The sequence below is a fragment of the Saccostrea cucullata genome, unplaced genomic scaffold (genome assembly GCF_032062105.1).
Source record: "Saccostrea cucullata isolate Sc308-1 unplaced genomic scaffold, CSIRO_AGI_Scuc_v1 ctg22, whole genome shotgun sequence".
Classification (NCBI taxonomy): Eukaryota; Metazoa; Mollusca; class Bivalvia; order Ostreida; family Ostreidae; genus Saccostrea; species Saccostrea cuccullata.
Window position 1 is genome coordinate 540813 of NW_026936725.1, and position 20840 is coordinate 561652.

The 20840-nt window shown below is 32.7% G+C and overlaps 2 protein-coding genes across 2 annotated transcripts; one reads left to right on the top strand and one right to left on the bottom strand.

Annotated features, from left to right (window-relative positions):
- Nucleotides 1-914: 914 nt before the first annotated feature.
- Nucleotides 915-11863, top strand: LOC134246349 (acid-sensing ion channel 1B-like). Its single transcript, XM_062728700.1, has 7 exons — nt 915-1340; nt 8550-8648; nt 8927-9107; nt 10199-10255; nt 10398-10551; nt 10643-10734; nt 11682-11863. The coding sequence occupies exons 1-7, from the start codon at nt 915-917 to the stop codon at nt 11861-11863; spliced, it is 1191 nt and encodes a 396-aa protein (XP_062584684.1).
- A 239-nt stretch (nt 11864-12102) lies between these two features.
- LOC134246350 (acid-sensing ion channel 1C-like) lies at nt 12103-20728 on the bottom strand. Its single transcript, XM_062728701.1, has 7 exons — nt 20721-20728; nt 14108-14657; nt 13470-13650; nt 13321-13377; nt 12961-13105; nt 12463-12554; nt 12103-12355 (listed from the first exon to the last, which is right to left on the bottom strand). The coding sequence occupies exons 1-7, from the start codon at nt 20726-20728 to the stop codon at nt 12177-12179; spliced, it is 1212 nt and encodes a 403-aa protein (XP_062584685.1). The 3' UTR covers nt 12103-12176.
- Nucleotides 20729-20840: the final 112 nt, after the last annotated feature.

Genomic DNA, 20840 nt, shown 5'->3' on the forward strand with positions numbered 1-20840 from the left:
TGTGACATTTATGGCGTGTATGTTCGATTGCCATAATAATATCATTGACGGTGACTTGTTTTAGAATCTCTTGGACTGTTATGATGGTGCCCCCCTCGAATTTTTGAATTGTTATATTATATTTAAGGGGGTTTTGGACTGTTATGTTGCATGAGTTTCCCCCAAGAATTTTGGACTGTCTATGTTTGGATTTTCCCAGTAGTTTTCAACTGTATTGAAGTTTTTTTCCAACATATTCTAGAATGTTTTGAACTTGTATGATGGTGTATTCTCCCCAGAATTTGTACATTTTGTAATTATCAGTCTTTTTTCAGCTGAATCTTTTAACAGTTCTGATAAAAGTATTTTTAAGGAATATTTATTAGACTTTTGTTTTATTATTATAATCATTATTATTTTTGACTGCTATGATGTGTTTTTCTCCAGAATATTTTCTACCAATCTGTATTTTTCTATGAAGTGAATGTATCTTAAATTCTCTCCCCTCCCAAATTTTTGGACTGTTTGATAGTGGCTTTCAAAAAAATTTAACTTTTCATACTGTTTAGATTGTGTTTTTAACAGCATTTTTTGAACTGTGGTGATTTTGCTTCTCCAGAATTTTGGGACTAGTTGTTATGATGTTTTTCCCTCAGAAAGTATTGTACATGTACTACGATGATTGTGCTCTTTGTCCAGAAATTGTTTGACTGATATGATGTTTTTGTTTTTGTTTTTTTACATGTAGAATGTTTGGCTATTTGGTGGGGTAACCCCCCTCCCCCCGAAAATATTTTTGAAAGTTATTTTTGATTTTTTCCAGAATATTTTGGACTGTCATGATGGTGTTTATGCTTGCTTGCCTTGCATCGGTCCTCGTAATTTTTGCCATGTCGTATTTTTCCTACGAAACACTAATCAACATTCGGGTGGAAATGGCCGACGCTATGGAATTCCCAACCGTAACCATCTGCAATTACAGTCCTTTGAACATTTCAAAATTACAAAACTTCAGTGATGTATACGATATCTACCGGCATATAGCTATTGGAAACAAAATTAATATTTCCGATCCAAAGTACGCTGTTTTACATGAACCAAGAAACGAGTCCTGGTTGGAATACACTAGTTACGATCTTGAAACTATGATATTCAGTTTCGAGTTTGGAGGGAAAATTGAAAGTCATAAGCTTTGGGAAAAAAGAAAAACAGACATTGGTATGTGCTTTACGTACAATGGCCCCTCAACGAATCCTCCCAAAGTAAGCAGGTTAACTGGAAGTAAAAAAGGATTGTCGATGTTTGTCAATTTGGACCAGGTTAATTATGTCGTGGGGAGTAACAGGGGCGCTGGATTACAGGTAAACATTAAAGAAGCATTTCTTCTTGCTTTTCTCCGTCTTCTATTTTGTATCCTTCTTGAAAGAATAATAAATATGCGATATGGATCCGAAAAAAAAATCAGAAAATTAAGCCTAGCATATATGTAGTTTAGCCGTTGATACTTCAATGTTTCAATATCTATTCAAGTTGTTTTCTCTGCGGTGCCTATTTTAAACTCAGTTGATTTCTTTATTCTTCCACCGGAATGTAAATTTTGCCAAGCGATAGGTCCAGAGCTAATAAAGGAGACCTGCATGTGAATCTTGTGTGTCTGTCTTTGTATTTGCCGTCATCTATTGAAATTGGTATGGGAGGCCTCGTGTTATTAAAATCTAGTAGACAACATTTTCAAAATCTCTCAATTTACAATTTTTTTTCACAATGAAATGGAAATATAAGGAATAACTGTCTAGTTTGTTGGCTTCGCCCGTTATGCAAATTATCCAACGTTCCAAATTCGTTGATGCTCTGGCATACTCTATTAAGTGATTCCTCTATTGTAAACTATCAATCATCATTTTTGAAGCGTAAACTATATTTTTGTCACCCAAATTTTTCCCATAACTAAAAAACTTTTAATTTCATTTCATACTGTATTTGTTTCCATAAAATACCTTTTATTTGACTAACCACCATGGCTATTGCATACACGGTGTCCCTGCCATGCCAGGTTGCAAATTCCATCTGTTGACTTGTGTAATTATTCACCAGTTGCCAACAATAAATGATGCCCCCCACCTACATGTCTGGTGGCTAATTCAAAGACCTTAATTATTTATGTTATCAATGATGAGTATAATAATTATAACAACAGTATCTCATTACAAAATTTGCTGCCAAAAATGTTTTTATTTACAATAAAATATGTTTTGCAATTTTTATATGTAAAACTATTATTACGAACGATTAACCAATTTTAAGTGTGCTGTTTAGCATGCATCATTATTTTAAACTTCATTATTACTCGATCCTTAACATAATTAAAATATTATCATAATCTACAATAATTTAGATAATATTCACTAATCGATAACGTGTTTTATCAAATAAACTAATCGATAACATGTTTTATCAAATAAACTGTTTTCTTTTAGAAATTATATTACTTTGTTAACTTTTTATGCAAAACTATGTACTTTACGAATCGTGAAACTGTATTTTGCAGATCTAGATAATCCATATTTTGAACTTGAAAATAATTGTGTTTAATTTTAAAGAGACACCGTGACGTACTAAGGGGAAAATTGACAAACGTAGAATTTTTGCATGACCTAAGTAAATTTTGATCAATACCTAAAAGTATAAGATTTCAGAAAATTACAGGTTTCAGAACCTAAAGGTTGTTTTTTATGGAGGAAAATAGAAGTAAAAATTAATAATTTCAGTATGCCCCATAACGAAAATATTTCTTTACTACTTCCTCCCTATTGTATGCGTGCACAGAAAAGTGAAACTTGTAAATTTACCTACCTTGTCATTGCTCATTTGCAAAATTATTTTGTTAAAAAAACATTCCGATTGTACACAAAAGTACTCTGAAGTCTACATCAAAAAGATGCTTGAGTTTCTAATTAACAATATGTTGTTTCTGGAGACCAGGTCTTCCAACAATCTTTAAGAATTTCCATGGGTACCAATTGCGCCCCGTTATTAGCAAACCTATTTTTGTATTCATATGAAGCAGAATTTGTGCAAAATCTTATTCGTGAAAAGAAAAATACACTTGTTGTTGCCTTCAACTCCATATTTATATATCGACGACGTATTTCGACGACATATTGTCAATTAACAACTGTAATTTCCATTCGTATGTCGATACGATATATCCTGGTGAGCTTGAGATAAAAGATACCATAGAGTCTGACACAACTGTTTCATATTTGGATATTTTACTGGTAAAAGACGTTAATGGTAATCTAACAACCAAGCTTTATGATAAACGTGATGACTTTAACTTTTCTATCGTCAACTTCCCTTACTTATGCAGCAATATACCTTCATCACCTGCATACGGAGTTTATGTATCTCAGTTGATTCGATACGCAAGAGCATGTTCTACGTATGGACAATATCTAAAACGAGGTAAATTATTGACAAACAAGTTGATGAAACAAAAATTTCAGCAGTCTTGTTTAAAGTCATCATTTTGTAAGTTCTATGGTCGATGCAATGACCTTGTCAGCGAATTTAATTTATCATTGAGTCAAATGATGACTGACGTTTTTCATACTGATTATTAGTCCATTATTTATATACTGAATTGACAACGGATTTTTCCGTTATTTCCCGATCATGACAAGGAGCACACGGCGAGTGTAACCGGTGGGCAGGGGATGCTCACTCCTCCATGGCACCTGATCCCACCACTGATGTTTTGGAGGTCCGTTTTGCTCTGCTTCTATTTTGTACTGTTTTATGGACTTTTGATCTTGAATAATGTTCGTTATCTCCATGTTTCAATTGAATAAGTTACCATAGTTACCATGGTCTGAAATAAGTACCCATGATTGAATGTAAGTAGACCAAAAAATTTGATGCAATCTTTTTTAAAAACTAGTTAGAACATATTTCTCATCTTTGCATGCTCTAGTTGAATTAAGTTTGAGCTAAAAATAAAAGTGGCGTGACCTTGACATACACAAAAACATCAAAACAGTAGATATAACCTTTGTTTTCCGGTGTAACGACGAAAAGTGACCCCCGTAGAATATTGACCAGGGGGTCATTTTTCTACATAGAAAAATGACCCCGGGTCAATATTCTACGACAAGTAGGGTCATTTTTCGACTGTAGAAAAACATTCCAGACCAGTAATTCTATGACTCCACACTCGTTGAAAAATGACTCCCGTAGAAATTTGACCCCCTACTTTTTTTTATACAATAGAACCTTATATCTGTGTCTCCTGATATTTTTCCATACTCTCAAATGTATGTAGGGGGGATTTTTTATGTACTTTAATCCTTCTAACATATATTTGATAGCATATCTTAATAGTAGTATCACAGTCAATGTATCTGGTATGGATTTATTTTTGGCTTTCAAAATTCCAATGAATATTAATTCATTGAGGAGCATAAATTTATGATTATATTTTTGGGTCGGTGTTTTTTTAATCAAGATTTTGTTCCAAAAATGGTGTGATATGTTTCTGATAACTATAAACTTTGAAATTTTTTACAAATCCAAAAAACATAGCATAGAAGCAAGAAAAGCAAAGTAATTTAACTATATAAATTCAATTACCATAGCCCTTACCTTAAACTTACATATACATCTGTATGCATTCTGCTTTAAAATACCTGCATTTTAAATACCTCATATACATGTAAGGTACTATACTTTTTCCTGTATATACGGGAAATACCATAAACATCGAGAACGGTCTTATAATGATATAAATAAAATCTTTCAAAACTGGCAAAAATGAACATCTGAGTGAATAATAGTTCAATCTTTAAAGATATCAATGAATTCATAAAAAACTTCCCTTTTCAACACGTTTTAGCCCACAAACCTGACAAATGGTTGCTGTAACATCGCCTTTCTTCTGAGATTTTTTAGACACTAACTTTGCAAATACAAATGAACTTACTCTATATATCATGCCATTACTTCGATATCTATTTAGTCCTAGCACATACCGTCCAAACGTTAAACGTTAAGGCCAAAGTAAAAGTTTGGAATTTTTGCAAGAAAGTGGGTTAAACTCCGTGGTCAAGGTCAAAAGGTCAAAATTGGTTGTACAAAAAAAGGTCTTGTCACAGAAATACACATGTGAAACATGAAAGCCATATATAGTCCCACCCAGTCTAAAGTTATGGGCAAGGTTCAAGTTTTTGCGGTCAAATAGACAGCTAGACAGACGGAAGGACAGGTAAAAAACTACATACCCCCGAAACTTTGTTTACAGAGGCATAAGTATAATATGTAAAGTAACAACTTTTTCTTAATCCAACATTTGTTTTTTTTTCTATTGGTAAAAATACCCTCATAAAATCATCACATGTAAGTATATGTAAAACTTATTTATTTAATATTTACAAATTAAATCATCCCTATTTTTTAAGAGAAGTTTGAAACCTCATTCATAGAAAACCAAATACATTATCATGTATTTTGTATTCTTATAAGATCTAATTTTCTAAGCCAGCGCTCTTTTTCGCGCTAGTTTTAAAAGTAGGGATCAAAACCATTAAACTTTTGAAAAACAAAATTATTTTTTGATTTTTGCAAATTTATTTCCCATGGAAAAATCAAAGAGTTTTATAATGATTTAATTATGGAAACTTTCAAAACTTTTTTCTGAAACCAGCTAGAAAATGACCTTTTTAAAAATTTAATTGACAACTGAGTCAACTTGCTGTATAAAATGTAAAAAAAAAAAACGATTCTATTAATGCGCTCTTAAAGCCTTAGAATTTTTTTTTTTTTATTATGACATTTTTACATGTATGACAATTTTCATCTTTTGGTACACAGTTACATTTGATTTACACACAATACATAATTATACTTATAGAATGTGAAAGTTGTTTTGAAGGAGGAAAAAAATCCAAAAAAGGGGGGTCAGCAATAGAAAACAATTCTTCTATTTCAAATAATACAAAAAAGATATAAAATCACTCAAATAATTTATAGGATGTATATATACATGTATATGTAACTCAATTGCTAACAAGATATCGCATTTTTTTGCCAATGCATGCCTTTCGTATTACTCATATGTACAATTCTTCAACAACAAAAATTTTTCAATAAAAATTCTATCTGTGATCCTCTTTAATACAACTTCAGCGTCTGTTTTTGGAACATTCTTATATTTACTGGCAAAAATTTCAAAAAAAAAATCTATTTTTAGTAACCATGGCAGCACTGTTTTCCGAAATTAAAAACCAATATACAGAATTATGTATCTTAGTTTAGACTACTTGTGTGCCAAGTTATATTGAAATCAGACCAAAACTGTAGGAGGAGAAGTATTTTGAAAGTATTTCACAGAAATTTTTATTTTTAGTAACCATGGCAACACCGTTCTTTGAAATCATCTACAGGAGAAATAGCATTTTGAAAGAATTTCACAGAAAGTTCTATTTTTAGTAACCACGGCAACACCGTTCATCAAAATCGAAAACCGATGCACAGAATTCTGTATCTTAGTATAGTCTACTTGTGTGCCAAGTTATATTGAAATCAGACCAAAAATTTAGGTGGAATAGCATTTTGAAAAATTGTTTACAGACAGACAGATAGACGGACGGACGGGCGACGGACGCATTATTATCGCATAAGCTCTTCTGGTCTCTGACCAGTAGAGCTAAAAATGGAATTTGGAATATGTGGTCAAATCAACTTAGTATTTTTAATTTCATCACTTTTTATATTTTTCAGTCTATCTAACACTGCTATTCTAAGACCATTATAATCAACAAATTTGTTTTCACTTTCAAGTTTATTAATGAGTCGAGACTTACAAAACTACCCTCATTGTTAAAGAGGTCAGTAAGAAAAAACAATGCCTTCGTTGAAATAGTTTTTCCAAAAGAAAGATTTATTATAAATTTTAAACTTTGGATTATTCCATCAGAACCCCTTATCCAAAGATTGTTTGTATCTTCTTTTAGTTCAGCTTCAAATAGTTTTATCCAGTTTGCATGTGAGTGAATAAGTCTTTTGATCCAACTTGATTTTAGAGCAGAAATGAATTCTGTATAATCACTCATTTTTAGACCTCCATATTTATAGTCCTGAATTATAACATTTTTCTTTACCTTATGAATTTTGCTACCCCATAGAAAATAATACTTTTCGGTCTCAAACATCTTCAAAAAATTTGACTTAGGGTTTGGTAAAGTAAGACATAGATGGTTTTGTTTGGGTAATATTAAAGTTTTAATTATTGTTTTGACCTTCTGATTGGGATACGTTTCCTCAAACTCCACTTACCTAACAAACTTTTGATTTCATTTAGCTATATGGAATAATTAAGATCGAGCATTTCATCCAAGTTTAATGAAAATTTTATTCCTAGAAGCTTCCACCTTGACTGATGAAATACTTCCCTTGAAAAGTTTTTACTTCCAATCCATATCATTTTAGTTTAAGATAAGAGATAATAGAAGTATCATCAGCATATTGGGAGAGTTTGTACTCTTCACCCTCAATTGTTATACCTTTTATATCTTAATTATTTCGAATCAAGATTCCAAGAATTTCAGCACATACATGTAACAAACCTTAGAACATTTTAATAGATATTGTTTTAATTAATGGGGATTTAACGGTTTGTATTATAAATGTAAGGTATTGTATAGCTTTGATTTCGTTATTTAAGCTTAAAAGCTTTCAGAAATTAACACTTCAAAGCATAAGACTGCTTAATATTACTCGTATACATTCGCCTAACAAGAATATCCCTACCAAAACGAATGTTTCTGCATCAAAAAATGACAAGGGATCACTATTCTACGGGGTCATTTTTCTACAATGCACACGGAGAAAAATGACCCTAAGGCCATGATTTCTACAGAAAAGTGGGTCATTTTTCTACGTAGAATACTGTAAACCAACTTTTATTCGTGTGCGAGAAATTTTCGCGAAGTTCGCGAGAGCCTCGCCATCGCGAATATTTCTCGCCGCGAACTAGTCCTTATAGTATATTTGTCTATTAAAAACAGATACAAAAAGTCTTGGTCGCGAAAATTAATCGTCGCGAACTGGTTTATGCCTGGTAAATCGCGAAATAAAGTCGTCGCGAATAAAAGTTGGTTTACAGTATTGACCAGGGGGTCAAATTTCTACGTAGAAAACGGGGGTCACTTTTCGTCGTTACACCGGCACTTATATTGTGCAGTCTTTTCTTGCTATGCAGTGCAGTTAAATTGTCATATCTTCGCTATATACTCATAATTTTGAAAAGTCTTTCCCTATATGCTACATATATCTTAAAGGAAACATATGATTTTGACACATTATGTAACTTTAAGTAAAGTCGACATTTGTGAAGCATAAATACATGTAAGATTAAATGAAACATCCTTAACTATTGCTTGCTACTCGCAAACTGTACAACTACTAAAATTAATATGCTTGTAAACGGAAGCCCCGATTTCCAATGCTCTTGTTTTCTCTTGCATGTTTATATAATATGTATAAAGAGATGCTTAATTCCCGAAAAATGGTTACAGGTTGCAATTCACCACCGAGATGTTGAGCCAAATATAGGAGATAAAAGCTTTTTTGTTAGTCCTGGTACAGTCACGTATGTACCGATAAGGAAAAGCAAGGTAAGAAAGGAAAATGTAGACAAAAGTCATAAAGTACAATTGAAGTAAATGTGTAACTGAAGTTAATTAAATTTACGCGAGCATTTTAAAAATGATATTAGGAGATGTAGGTAATATTAAAATCTATACGCTTTAAATAATTACCCATCATTTCATAAAGAGAATATTAATCTAGTACCGCATTCATATGAATTCAAGAAAAATTTTTAGTTCTTTTAAAGAAATTATTATTTTCATTAAGCCTTCAAGTTGTAATTAAAACATTTATTAAATTTTAGCATACATATTTGCCGAGGCCATACAAAGCATTCGGAACAAATTACTGTACAAAAACTAGCGACCCAGATTTTCGAAATCCCTTGAAACATTATTCAAGATACAGCTATTACGCGTGCCTCAGAGAATGCCGCTCCAACTTTATCATTAAAAGATGCGAATGTCGCCTGATAACAGAAAAGGGTAAGATTCAGTTATAAATTGAAATAAAACCAGTCTATGGATCGCCATAGCTGTCTTATGCGATGGACCTTCTTTATTATGATGTGGTTTTACTTAAGCAATGAATCATTATTTTTTGAAAGATATAGTCTCAACCTATCTGCAAACGTTTGTGCACCATACCATTGACTAACGCGCGAGTTAATGAAACAGTATAAATAAATTTTCAATGTGGCAAGATTTTGAAAAAATTACGCACTTTGAAAAAAATTTTCAAAGTATGGGACAAAATCAACGCACTTTGAAACAAATGTTTACTCAACGCAAAAATTTTTTTTGCGAGGTCTACATCAATATATTTTACCATGGAGACACTTAACGCACTTTGAAAAAAAAATCATATTTTAGTCATGGAAAGATTTTATTTGTTATTTATCTTTCAAAAAATATAACCCTAACCTCAAAAATTTGATTTACTCCGTCGAAAAGAGGAGAAAAATAATTTTTCAAATCTTTATCTTTCAATACATAGGTGTAAGTGTTTGCATTTTCAATGATTTTTCCAAAAAAAACGTTTAGAAACTGGTTCAAAGCATTCATATAATTATGTATTTACCACTGGTATGACGTTGAAAACTTTCAATAATAAAAGTTAATTAAAACAGATGAAAACAAGAAATTTTTAAGTACAGTAAAACGTATGACGAAGAATTTTCATAGTTTTGAACAATCAAATTGTCCCCTTTTTATTATGATGAATGTTAAATTGCTTGAAACTGTCTCAGTTAGTGCCCCCTATACACCTTTACATCTACTTATCAAAGATAGAATTTAAATAAAGGAAGAAGAAACGAATTTGAATTTTTTCTTTTTTTCAAGACCCTTTAATTTTCCCTTTTATTTTATCAAAACCTTAAATATTTAAAACGTCAATATCGTGCTACAGTGACTTTATCATAAAAAAGTTATGTTATTTATCATACCGATTATTTGAAGGAATATTGATCAATCTTTACATTTTTTTCGCGTTAATAGTTGAATGAAAAAAAATTATTTTTTTTCAAAGTATTTAAATATTTTCTATTATAATTCTACCAATTTTTTTTCAATAGGTGAGGAAATCATCTGTACTATTGCACAGGAATTTGAGTGTGCTTTGAAAACAAGAGGTTTGCTAACTGAATTTTCAGAAAAATGCATACCATTCTTATAAATTGAATTCTTAAACGAAGATAATGATAAGAAAATGTGTAAAATATATTATCATTGCTTTAATTTCCGAATGATTTATTTATAATTTTTTCCTTTTAGATTTTTTTGACAGCAATCCCGGGCATCAGGCTGAATGTAATTGTCCCTTACCGTGTGAAGAGGTGTACTATGAAAAAGAAATCTCGTCGGCCCAATTTCCCTCCGAGAAATTCCGAGAAATACTACATAGTCTGTATAACATTACAAATATCAGGTCAGATTGAGATTTTGTCATTGTACTTAAGGAAATTCATTGTATACATTTTGAATGAACAATACTTTATAGAAAACAATCTTTATTACAGTACTAATTATTTGGAGCTGAAGTTTTATTACGATACGTTTGTAACGCACACAATTGAGCAAGTACCAAAGGTAGACATAACAAGCGTACTGGGTATGTAATATTTTATGCAAAAAATTACACTAAAACAAAAAAAATATAACTTTTTTAAAGATGTATGTACTAAGTGTCCATTTCAGTAAAAAATTATATATGCATATAAAACACAATTACAGTATTTAATCCCATGGAAAATCGCTAATTAGTAGATGGAATACTTATATATATGGAATTACGAACAGTATTCAAGCTCGAATGCAAAATTCGAGCAGAGAAAATACGGACCTGGAAAACATCATAGGTGGGATCAGGTTCCATGGAGGAGTGAGCATACCCTGTCAATTGGTCACACCCTTCGTGTGCTCCTTGTCACGTTCGGGTTATAACGAGAAAATCCGTCGACAATTCAGTGTGTTTATAATGGCCTAACAATTAGTATGAAAAACGCTAGTCAGCATTTGACTCAATAATAAATTGTATTTGCTGACAAGGTTATTGTATCGACCATTGAACTTACGAAATGGTGAATTTAAACGAGACTGCTGATATTATTGTGTCATCAACTTGTTTGTCAATAATTTACCTCGTTTTAGAAATTGTTCATACATAGAGCATGTTCTTGCGTATCGAATCAACTGAGATATATATACTCCGTATGCAGATGATGAAGGTATATTGCTGCATACGTAATATTGCTACATAAGCCATGGAAGTTGAGAAAAATTTTAAGTCATCACGTTTATTATACAGCTTGGTTGTTAGATTACCATTAACGTCTTTTTCAAGTAAAATAGCCAAATATGACACAGTTTTGAAAGACTCTGTGGTGTCTTTAATCTCAAGCTCACCATGATATATCGTATCAACATAAGAATGGAAATTACCATTGTCAGCATTTGACTCAATGATAAATTGTATTTTGCTGACGAGGTCATTGTATCGACCATGGAATTTACAAACTGATGACTTTAAATTAAACAAAAAGCACGTTTCTTTTTCAGGGAATATTGGAGGATATCTGGGAATCTTTCTAGGAGCAAGCTTACTGACCATAACAGAGGTGTTCGAAGTGGTTGTTCTCACAGCCTACGTGTTTCTGAGGCGCATCTTGAGAATGGTCAAGTGTTTCCTTAACAAATCCAACCAAAGAACCAGTATTGTTACAGCAGAAACTGTCAAGTGAAACTGGTGCCCAATATTGCTTTGGAAACAAAATATGTCTTATTCCAAGAAATTTAGTTCAAGTGAGCTTTTATGATTGAAATTCGTCCGCTTTCTGTCGTTGTCGTCATTTTCGACATTGTTGTCGTAAACTTTCCGACTCCAGGACAATATATATATAATTGTTCTTACTGGTAATATCATCTTTAAGACGACCCTACAAATTCATTTGACTTTTTAAAAAAGACAACTGAACGTGCTCATTTCATCAAAGACAACTAAAACATTTCATATAATTCTTCTTGTGAAACAGACAATTCAGTATTCAGCAAATTTTAAGGATATATTTGTTCCATGATAACATAAACGTCATCTTTAGAGTTCTCTTCTTTGTTTTTTCTCAGTCTTATAGTTTTGATTGTGTGTTTAACTGTCTGTAGAATGGCCTGAGCTAACTCCACTAAACTTAGAATACTAGCTCCAAGGAATATACCCATGTAGCCACCAAGATTGCCTACAAATGATACAAAAGTAATTTATTGCACTTGCAGCATATTTGTCCTTAAGTTGATACTACATGCATTGTACATTAATCAAATGCTCAAATACATGTAACTATACCTAAAAGACTGAGTAAATTCATCTTCGGTACCTGTTTTCTCCTCTCTCTGATCAATGAACGGTAATATATAGACACCTGCGCTAAATTTTCCCTACAATAAGATTCGATGTACATGTCATAAACAATTGATGAATGCAAAAGCTACTTGTTGTAAGTTCATCCACTGTTCAGTGAATTTAATTGTTCTTATACAAATGTGTATCTAAATCTACTACTGTAGATATTAAATCAATATAAAAATTAATGAATGTTTGAATAAAACTTTTACGAGTTTCCTGTATTTAGGACAAATTTTAGGTTGTTCCAAGTTTATATCCATTAAGCATCCACCCATCTTTCAAAATCCTATTTTCCTAGTCGCCAAAAATATACATATTCAATGCTTAAAATACATTTAAATGTGTAAATGACATAATCTAAACAAAAACATATACAGGTACCAAATTGTTGACACTTCGTCCATCAGTTTGGAATTTGAAATAATCTGACATACAAACCTGCTAAAATTTTGTCCATTGCTTCTGAATACTGAAGAACTTTTGCCAAGCCTTGCCAACGATATTTCTTTTTCAAAATATGTCCTAATACACGGTCTTGGACATGAGCATATATCTCTTTGTGAGTTTAATTGCTCAAATACATCTGAAAACAAGTTTCTTTTAATATGAATGCATAATACATGTACTAAAAAGCAGGATCGATCTCTTTCAAGTGCCCTAATTTGTATATATATTACTTCAAGATCATGTTTCAAAAAACTACTTTAAAACAGGAAAACGTTTTAAACACACTTTTAAGTTTTTCTCCAACAACCTTTACAATCATTTAACTGCGATCAACGACATAAAGCAGCTCACCTTCTTGTGCATGAACACAAGTATGTATCTTGTGAAAAGAACACAGTTTCTCCAGTCCTAGAAAAATATATAGTAACGCCAGGAAAATAAAATGTATTTAGTAAATAAAATTCAAATAACTTTTTAAAAATTTGACTAAAAAGACGAACCTGGATACGTGTGGCCCCTACATTCACACTGACTAATTATAAATCTGCTCTTGCACTCTCGGACACAGGCGTGATGGCTGTATATATCGTGGTACTTTAAAGGGGACTTAAAGTTCGGACTGGTGACGTCATCACAGTAACCGTCAGTAAAAGCCACATAGGGGGCAGCTAAATACACGTCCTGTAATATTGTCAGGCAGGTGTTTTATAAACGTGTATCAAATAATATTCTTAAACTCGATATCTTCAACTCTTATTTTATAGAATATCACAAGATTTGCCAACAGAATGGGTAATTTTTCGAAGAAAGAAAAATTAGCAATGGGTCTTAAACTTATTAGAATTTTCCAGGTGAGAAATGCACTGCGTTGAGAATAAATCAGAAAATATTATGTAAAGAATACATGTATATAGCTGATGTAAGAATCTGTCAAAGATAAATACGTATTTTAAAACAAAATTACTTGTCTATATTCGAGGACTACTTCTGTAACTGTTTCTGGACTGACAAGGAAACTGCCAACGTTCATGTTTGGTTCTTCATCTTTCGGATGTATAGCTACCTAAATTAAATACTTTGTACTGTACGCTATAAAAATTATTAAAATATTTAAATCAGGATGGCTATAGATACATACACTCATTCCAACAGCCATGCTTTCTGTGTGCAGGAAATTGTCTTGGTCAATGTGCAGCAAGAGGGATAAGCCATGGGATTTCCCGGGATTAGAAGTGGGGGACATAAAGCTGTTGTCAAATAAAAAACAAGATCCCATGTCAGTCTGTTTTACTCTAATCAGATCGAAGCACTTCATCATTTGTCCTCTGTAACTACAAGACAAAAATGTCTTGTTCACTTCAAATCCGACACTAGCCAACCAACTGTCTATTTCATCCTCATGTAAAAAGGCATTTTCCGGGTCACTGAAATTAAGTTCGATTCCAGAGGATGGGGTACTTGTTATGCTCACCAATGATAAATACCTTAGTAGTGATGTATTGTTCTGAATCTTTGAGAAGTTGTATTTAGATAATGGACAAATTGTAACAGCGGGGAAGTCCAGTTCTTCCTTGAGTTTAACACTTATTGTAGTCAAGGTATTCAAGTCACCATAGTTTGCAAACAACAAAGACGCAACCACGAGGAAAGCAATGAGTACAACTGATGTTAACACTGCCCAGAACACACTGTAAAACAAAACAAATCTGAAAGACTGAAGCTCTATATGTACTGGTTTAAGGGAAATAAACTGATATATCTTAGTGTGATATATCTTAGTGTGATTATTACGTTTTTTTGTAACATAATTTTATTAAAGAAAATTTTTGAAGTTGTTTGTTAAACAAATACAAACCTGAAATGGGATAATGCGTATTTCTACATTATGTACTTCCCTTTATAAAGACATAAAAGGATAAAACCTTCGAAAATAGTAGCATTTGAAATCACATCAAAATTTTATCATAATAATAGGATTTATATATTAAGTAATTTAAACAAAATTATTTAGATGAATAACATTTTTAAATGCTAAATAGAGTAACAGGAGTAACTATGTTCATCAAATACTTTCGTAATGTATTCATGTATTTTAAATAATAAAATAGTTCTTCGTTGTCGCTCACTCTTAATTTTTTCTCTCTCTCTTTTGGTATACTATTATGTACTTTTTCGGATCCTTATACATACCAGGACAGTTGTGATCTCTCTCCCGTAATATGCGCTATCCCGTGTAAGGTCGTGGTAGATCTGTAACCCCGCCATATGTCTCCTAAAGATCTACTGCTCTCTAAAACATCATTTATACGAATTAGGGACAGATAAAAAATATATTCTTAAAGAATACTTTGAAAACTAGTGCTAATTGTAACGGGGACCGTTACAGATGTTCCCCAAACGCTCCCCAACTCCCTTTTGGCGCCATATTCCCTGTAAGCTTCATTAAATAAGACAAACTATGCATCTGAGATTTTAACAACATTTACAAAGAAGTGTACAAAAATCATTTAAACTTTAGCATTGCACACGTGCACATGTGAATGCATTTGCGCCATGACCATATCATCTTGTCTACACAATCTATATTTTAATACACTGAATTTAAAGTATTTAATCCAAAATTATTTTAAAAATACGTTCATTCAAGTGTATGTTTGATTTTACTCATTTCACGTGCACGCACGTGCATACATGAGCATGGTGACCATACCTTCTTGTAGAAGTCCATTACATCTATCTATGTTCTAAATTCCACCCCGTTTGGGTGAAAACTAAGGGAGTTATAGCTGTTTAAAGTTTCAGCCAATCAGATTGCAGCACATGTACACGCACGTGTATGCATGTGCATGGTGACCATACCTACTTGTAGAAGTCCATTATATCTATCCATATTCCAAATCCCATCCTGTTTGGTTGAAAACCAAGGGAGTTATAGCTGTTTAAAGTTTCAGCCAATCAGATTGCAGCGCACGTGCATGCATGTGCTTTCATGATAATTGCTTTATTTCATGTTGTAGGATATCCTAATGCATGGCTATGTTCAAAATTTCAAAGGATTTCGTCACAAAACAAGAAAGATATTGAGACTTTAGTTGCAGCCAATCAGAGCGAAGTGCACGTGCATGCGCGTGAGATCTAGCTATTTTCACCATGTCATCATGTCTATACTACTAATATATCCTCACATTATAAATTTCAAAGCATTTCATCTAAAAACAGAAAAGTTGTGGCTTTATCTATTATATTGGTCATTTCGCGTGTTGCACGTGCACGCTCTTGCAAGCACGTGCGCGCAAAATGACCTTGATTCCGCAAATCTACATAACATGTCTACTAACCCTAAAAAGGTTTTACCTACATCGGACGAACAGTTTACAAGATCATTCCCGGACAAAAAAGTTCCAGGAAGAAGAAGAAGAAAAATAATAATAATAATAACTAGTGCTAATTGTAACGGGGACCGTTACAGATGTTCCCCAAACGCTCCCCAACTCCTTTTTGGTGCCATATTCCCTGTAAGCTTCATTAAATAAGACAAACTCTGTGCATTTTGACTTTAACAACGTTTTCTCAGAAGGATACCAATTATATTCAAATTTTAGCATTGCACCCGTGCGCATGTGAATGCATGTCCGTTATGATCATATCATCTTGTCTACACTATCTACATATTTTAATATTCAATATATTAAAGCATTCAGTCCAAAAGTATGAAAAATCACTCTTTCAAGTGTATTTTTCATTTCACTCGTACCAAATGCACGCACGTGCGTGCACGTGCATGATGACCATACCTTCTTGTAGGAGTCCCTTACATCTATCTATATTCTAAATCCCATCCTGTTTGGTTGAAAAACAAGGGAGTTATAGCCATTTCAAGTTTAAGCCAATCAGATTGCAGCACACGTGCATGCGCGTGATTTCATGATTTTTTTCTATATCATATTGTAGGATGTCCTAATGCATGACAATGTTTTAAATTTCAAAGCATTTCGTCAAAAAACAAAGTAGATTTAGCCATTTAAAGTTTCAGCCAATCAGATTTCAGGTTGCGGTCATGCGCATGCTTTCATGAAAATTCTTATATATCATGCTGTAGATTTTCATAATGTAGGTCTATGTTCAAAATTTCAAAGGATTATGCCAAGAAACAAGAAAGATATAGAGACTTTAGTTTCAGCCAATCAGAGCGAAGCACACGTGCATGCGCGTGCGATCTTGCTATTTTGACCATGTCATCTTGTGCATACTACTTATATATACTTATATTATGAGTTTCAAAGCATTTAATCAATAATTTTAATAGTTACGTCTGTATCAATTATATTGGACATTTCTCGTGTTGCACGTAAGCTCTTGCAAGCACATGTGCATGCACATGCTTTCATGAAAAATCTTATATTACAGGCTGTAGATCTCCCTAATGTATGACTATGTTCAAAATTTCAAATGATTTTATCAATAAACAAAAAAGATATTGAGACTTTAGTTTCAGCCAATCAGAGCGAAGCACACGTGCACGCGCGTGCGATCTTGCTATTTTGACCATGTCATCTTGTGCATATTACTAATATATCCTTACATTATAAGTTTCAAAACATTTCGTCACAAAATAGAGAAGTTACGGTTATATCCATTATATATTGGTCATTTTAAGTTTTGCACGTGCGCGCTCTTGCAAGCACGTGCGCGCAAAATGACCTTGATTCCGCAAATCTACATAACATGCCTACTTACCTTAAAAAGGTTTCACCTAAGTCTGATGTGTAGTTTACAAGATCACTCGCGGACAAAATTTTCCCAGGAAGAAAAATAATAATAAGAATAAGAATAATAATAACTAGTGCTAATTGTAACGGGAACCGTTACAGATGTTCCCCAAACGCCCCCCAACTCCTTTTTGGTGCCATATTCCCTGTAAGCTTCATTAAATAAGACAAATCTGTGCATTTTTGATTTTAACAACGTTTTTCAGCAGGATACCAATGATATTCAAATTTTAGCATTGCACCCGTGCGCATGTGAATGCATGTGCGTTATGATCATATCATCTTGTCTACACTATCTACATATCTTAATATACAATATATTAAAGCATTCAGTCCAAAAGTATGAAAAATCACTCTTTCAAACGTATTTTTCATTTCACTCGTTCCAAATGCACGCACGTGCGTGCACGTGCATGATGACCATACCTTCTTGTAGGAGTCCCTTATATCTATCTATATTTTAAATCCCATCCTGTTTGGTTGAAAAACAAGGGAGTTATAGCCATTTCAAGTTTAAGCCAATCAGATTGCAGCACACTTGCATGTGCGTGATTTCATGATTTTTTTTTTCTGCATCATATTGTAGTATATCCTAATGCATGACTATGTTTTAAATTTCAAAGCATCTTGTCAAAAAACAAAGGAGATATAATCATTTAAAGTTTCAGCCAATCAGATTTCAGGTTGCGGTCATGCGCATGCTTTCATGAAAATTCTTATATATCACGCTGTAGATCTTCATAATGTAGGTCTATGTTCAAAATTTCAAAGGATTATGACAAGAAACAAGAAAGATATTGAGACTTTAGTTTCAGCCAATCAGAGCGAAGCGCACGTGCATGCGCGTGAGATCTTACTTTTTTGACCATGTCATTTTGTCTATCCTTCTTATATATACTTATAATATGAATATCAAAGCATTTCATCAATAATTTAAATAGTTACGTCTGTATCAATTAGATTGGACATTTCTCGTGTTGCACGTGCGAGCTCTTGCAAGCACATGTGCATGCACATGCTTTCATGATAAATCTTATATTACAGGCTGTAGATCTCCCTAATGTATGACTATGTTCAAAATTTCAAATGATTTTATCAAAAAACAAAAAAGATATTGAGACTTTAGTTTCAGCCAATCAAAACAAAGTGCACGTGCATGCGCGTGCGATCTTGCTATTTTGACCATGTCATCTTGTGCACACTACTAATATATCCTTACATTATAAGTTTCAAAACATTTCGTCACAAAATAGAAAAGTTACGGTTATATCCATTATATATTGGTCATTTTAAGATTTGCACGTGCGCGCTCTTGCAAGCACGTGCGCGCAAAATGACCTTGATTCCGCAAATCTACATAACATGCCTACTTACCCTAAAAAGGTTTCACCTAAGTCGGATGTGTAGTTTACAAGATCACTCGCGGAAAAGATTTTCCCAGGAAGAAAAATAATAATAACTAGAAACGATCTCGTTGCGAGCAACGAGAGGTCTTCCGTCCGATTCTGAAATAAAAAACGAAAAATCTAGCCGAGAAAGTCATACAAAAATATCGGTCACACGGGGGATCGAACCCGGGTCGCCAGCGTGAAAATCCAACGCGCTAACCATTACGCCATTGGGAACGCCGCTTCAAATTTTTAAATGCAAATATCTCAAAATTGGCTCTCTCAATTCTAAAACAAATTACAGATTTCGCATTCTGTAAAGAGTCTTTATTAACCCTATAAAAATCAAAGAAAAATAATGAGAAACAAAAAAGTTGAAAATTTTGATTTTTTTAATTCGCTTCCGGTAGCGACCGGAAGTACTGACGACACACGAAAAGGACATTCCGCATATCTAGAAGTCATGCTCTATGTTCTCCAACAAGTCTCCAGTTCATATCTTTAGTAGTTCTTCAGATCTCGAACTGACAAAATTTCATTTTAAAATCAGAAAAATGGCCATAACTTGGCACCGGAAGCGACTTGTTCCAAAATTCTTCCAAATGTAACAATGGCATATAAGAGCGCATCATCCCTGAAAGTTTGATGAAAAACCGATGAACAGTTCTCGAGATATCGCGTGCACAAAATTTGTCTAAAAAATAAGAATAATAATAATAATAAGAAACAGTAGAATCACTATAAGGTCTTCCGTGAAGACGGAAGACCTTAATAATAATAAGAATAATAATAATAAGAAACAGAGTAAAAACAATATGTTCCCCAACTTCGTTTGGGGAACATAATAAGAAACAGAGTAAAAACAATATGTTCCCCAACTTCGTTTGGGGAACATAATAAGAAACAGAGTAAAAACAATATGTTCCCCAACTTCGTTTGGGGAACATAATAACAACTTAAGTCATGATTATATATTAAATCAGATAAGTTAAACCGTATAAAATTTTCATTTTGGATTTAACAATAATGGGATTTAAAGTGACAAAAAAAGCTACAAAGACTATAGAATGGTTACAGAAAGGTTAAAATTTGAACATAGTAAGTTTCAAAGTGCTTAAGAGTTAATATTGAAGAAATTTATTATTTGAGTCATTTACAATAAAATTTACACCAATCTAAATTTTCTTTTTTATCTTATCTTTCGATATAATAAAAATAAGGATATGTGATGTAATAAAGGATATAATTAAATTCCTACCTTTTATATTGTTCATGTTGCTCTTGATATAGACTGCAAACTCGGTGGAACATTTCTCGATTTGACAAGTTATCATGGATCCTCAGCATGTAAAATGTTTCTACTTTTAACGGAAACTAGCGAAATGTTTTCCGGAATGAACAAGTATAGCACACTTTACTCTATTTGTATATTTATTTATCATGTTATTATATTTTCAATTGTAATGAAATAGTATTGGACATGACTTTGAGGTAAATACCTCTGCTACATATACGTATTTCATTGTGAAATATCATGTCCATCAAGGATTTAACTCTAGAAAAATGAACGATTCAAAATTTAATTATATCTTACCTTTCCATGTCCCTTTTTAATATCTTTTTTTCTTCTTCATATGTCAATTTTTAATAAATACAGATACGAGTAACTATAATAAGCTATTCGATTTCAGACTGGTTAAAATAATACAATACT